Genomic DNA, 3072 nt, shown 5'->3' on the forward strand with positions numbered 1-3072 from the left:
GACTTCACTGTAGTCTTACACACTTTAACAAAATCTGATGGCCAAAAAAGCTCCTTTAACTAATTATTTGGTTTAATGTATAAATCACACATGCTGTGATGGGTCCCAGACTCAAAAACAACAAAATTTCAAATTTATTTAACTTATCATTTTCAATTTCATCCATATTTTTTCATTTTGTGCACCACAAAAACAGCAATCACCGCTGCTCATGTAGTCTGAGGGATTGAGGGATATGGAGTAAGCATTATCCCCCTAAGAATACTGGTGATGTTAGGGAAAAGTAAAAGCATTTGTCAAACATACAAGAGCTTGGAATTTCCATTGATAAGGTAAAGTACATAGCCACTTGCCATAAAGTTAAACAGGAAAGAAGCATAATACCCTAGAAGCAGCACTGCAGTAAAGAAATATAATTGAGAGAGAGCAAAAGCCATATATTCCTTTCTTTTCTTTTTTCAAAAAATGGAGTCATCTATCACAATGAGGGAAAGAACTAGAAACAGTGAAAAATACCTTCACGTATTATGAGATCTATCAGTCAATGGTAAAACCCCAGTAACAGAAGAACTGCCACCCAAATGGGTTTCTGAAGAACTTGGAAATTTTCCTTTCTTAGACCATAGCCAGATTTTGGAAACTGAAAAGCTTTCACCTTTGCTTCCAATGTTAATTTTCTTCCCCTCAGCATCTCCATCAACTATGGAATTCCCATTTGGTCCACTTCTTCCTTTCACAAGCCTTACACTATCACCACCACCACCTCCTCCTCCTCCTTTTCTTTTTGGTCTTAAAGCCACTTGCAACTCTGAATCAGCAACCACATATTGGTAGGAACCCATTGAGTAACATCTTCTTGCATCCAAGTTACTACTACTGGTTTCTCCCTCTCCTCTTCCTCTTTCATCTCCTTCTTGTCCTCCTACCTCTCCACCTTCCCCACCATCATTTATGCTTCTAAATTTGCCAAGTCTGACAGAAAATACCCTCTTCTGGCCAACAATTTCACTTTCTGCAGGCTTTTGACTAGAAACAACTGCAATTCCTCCATTCCCTAGAGAACCATCTTCATCTCTGGGATCTTCAAAATCAAAAATTGGGCTTTCAATGGCAAGGCCAGGTGAATATAGAGTTCCTCTACAGAGAGGGCAAGTTGAATTAGACAGTAACCACGTGTCTATACAATTAATGTGAAATGCATGACTACACAGTGGAAGCAATCTCAACTTCTCTTGTTCTGAGAATTCACACAAACAAACTGCACAATCAAATGGTTCTTTCAGACCCATTATCTCTTTATAGAGGAAAACAGGAAGAGCATCTATGAAAGCTTGATCTAGTCCAGAATCATGAAGATGGAAGAGTTGCTGTAATTGTCTCTGGACAGCATCGGACCCAGACATATCTGGGTATCTGTTAGATTCAGAAACTGGTGAAGATCTATGCTTTATAAGAAATCTAACTAGCAAGTGAAGGAGACCGGATATGAAAAAAATAACAGCTAGAATAACTATGATGAAAAGAATTGCAGGGCTTATCTTACTGCCAGAGGATGATGATAAGGAAGACATGGTTGGTTGCTTTTGGTAATCATTATTATATGGTTGTAAAGGACTGGAAGCAGAAAGAGAAGAGGAAAGCAGAGGAGATACAGCAGAGCTGGTCAGGAAGCCATTTTTCAGCCTGGCTTGGGATTGAATCCAGGACATTTTAGGATAATAGCATACTGAATCCACCATCACTTTCTTTCAGCTTTTTCTTAGATCAAAAACAGTCCCTCTCTCACCTCAAGTAAGCTTAAGAAAACCGTTTCCTTCTGCTTCAATGGAGACCAAACCCCAACTCACATAATGAGGAAAACAAGCAAGACAGTGCTTTCTTGCATTCACAAGAAACCCAAAATTTAATTTTAATCAAGAATGTGCAAGGGAAAAATTATAAAAATCAAAACTTTGACTCAGATTTGCAAATTACAGTGACACACCAAGGATCTCTCTTGGTTACCAAAATGCAATCTATTTTCTGGCTCAAAAGCTTTGACATTGAATAAAAAAAAAAGAAAAAAAAAGAAGATGTTTTTGTACAACAACATTGAAGCTGAACACACTTTGTACATGTCAAGGTTGCAGTTTACCTACCTCGAGCTCTAGAAAATCTGCCATTAATGGAGCCCATTTGTCAAATTTTGTTTTTGTTTTGGATGGAGCTAGTTCTTGTAGGCTTTTTGCAGTGAAAAAAATAACCCCAACATATAAGGTCAAGTTGTTACACTTTGATGGGAGCATATATACTGGAAGGCAGGAAAGGCAAGTGCCATGAGAAATATCAGAGAAATATCATGGTTGCTCACAAAAAGCAAAGTCAGGGGCAATACTGTCATTTCATAATACAAGGGCAGTCACCTTGTATACGTGTCAGGGAATCCAGTGTTTTTGGCAGATTGAGTGTCCTGCGTGCATTTTCCCAGACTTTTTTTTTTGTGCGAATCTAGGCGCTGTTTCTTCCAACTTTTTGTTGAGTCCGAAACACCCGGATCGAGCTTCCGGGTTCCGGTTCATTTTGTTCTGGATCCAGAATTGAATTGGTTCATGGACTTTGTGAATGTTTAAAAATAGAGAAGCCCAATAGGCCTCCTCACGCAACAAGAAGTCTTGCATTGTATTTGAAGAAAGGCCCGTTGAATTACAAAAGTTGTAATATATTATTTTGAAAATGAATTTTTAGGCTTGAGATTTATCATGCCCTAAAATTATTGTAAACAGACACTTTCTTTCTTTCTTTCTTTTTTGTTTTTTTTTTGAAAGAAAATAGACACATATTTTAAGTAATGTCAATTCTTATTGGAAAAAAAAAAGTTGAAAGTTTACAGCATTTCCAATATTAAATGAGGTACACGTGTAAGGGATAGTTGGTGCATCTTTCCTCTAAACTAAATATATTTTGGCATTTCAGTCTCTGAACCATTTTTTTTTTTCGCATTTTGATCTTTGAATTTGAATTTTGCTTATATAAATAGTTTTTAAATTGAATTTTACTTACATAAATAATCCTTAAACTGATTATGTTTTAGCA

The 3072-nt window shown here is 36.8% G+C and overlaps 1 protein-coding gene across 3 annotated transcripts; it reads right to left on the bottom strand.

Annotated features, from left to right (window-relative positions):
* Window positions 1-292: 292 nt before the first annotated feature.
* Window positions 293-2418, bottom strand: LOC107428740 (RING-H2 finger protein ATL47). 3 transcript variants are annotated; one of them, XM_048461925.2, is made up of 2 exons: window positions 2139-2418; window positions 293-1413 (listed from the first exon to the last, which is right to left on the bottom strand). In XM_048461925.2, the coding sequence occupies exon 2, from the start codon at window positions 1401-1403 to the stop codon at window positions 519-521; it is 885 nt and encodes a 294-aa protein (XP_048317882.2). In that variant the 5' UTR covers window positions 1404-1413; window positions 2139-2418; the 3' UTR covers window positions 293-518. The 3 variants fall into 3 exon arrangements, with proteins under 3 accessions (XP_048317882.2, XP_048317880.2, XP_024934147.3); XM_048461923.2 differs by having other exon boundaries at window positions 293-1816; window positions 2139-2410; XM_025078379.3 differs by having other exon boundaries at window positions 293-1878; window positions 2139-2410.
* Window positions 2419-3072: the final 654 nt, after the last annotated feature.

Source organism: Ziziphus jujuba, chromosome 12 (genome assembly GCF_031755915.1).
Source record: "Ziziphus jujuba cultivar Dongzao chromosome 12, ASM3175591v1".
NCBI lineage: Eukaryota > Viridiplantae > Streptophyta > Magnoliopsida > Rosales > Rhamnaceae > Ziziphus > Ziziphus jujuba.

Bases quoted from the DNA above. Each gene is read 5' to 3' on its own strand.
- LOC107428740 (XM_048461923.2), bottom strand. From the start codon at position 1,739: ATGGTGGATTCAGTATGCTATTATCCTAAAATGTCCTGGATTCAATCC.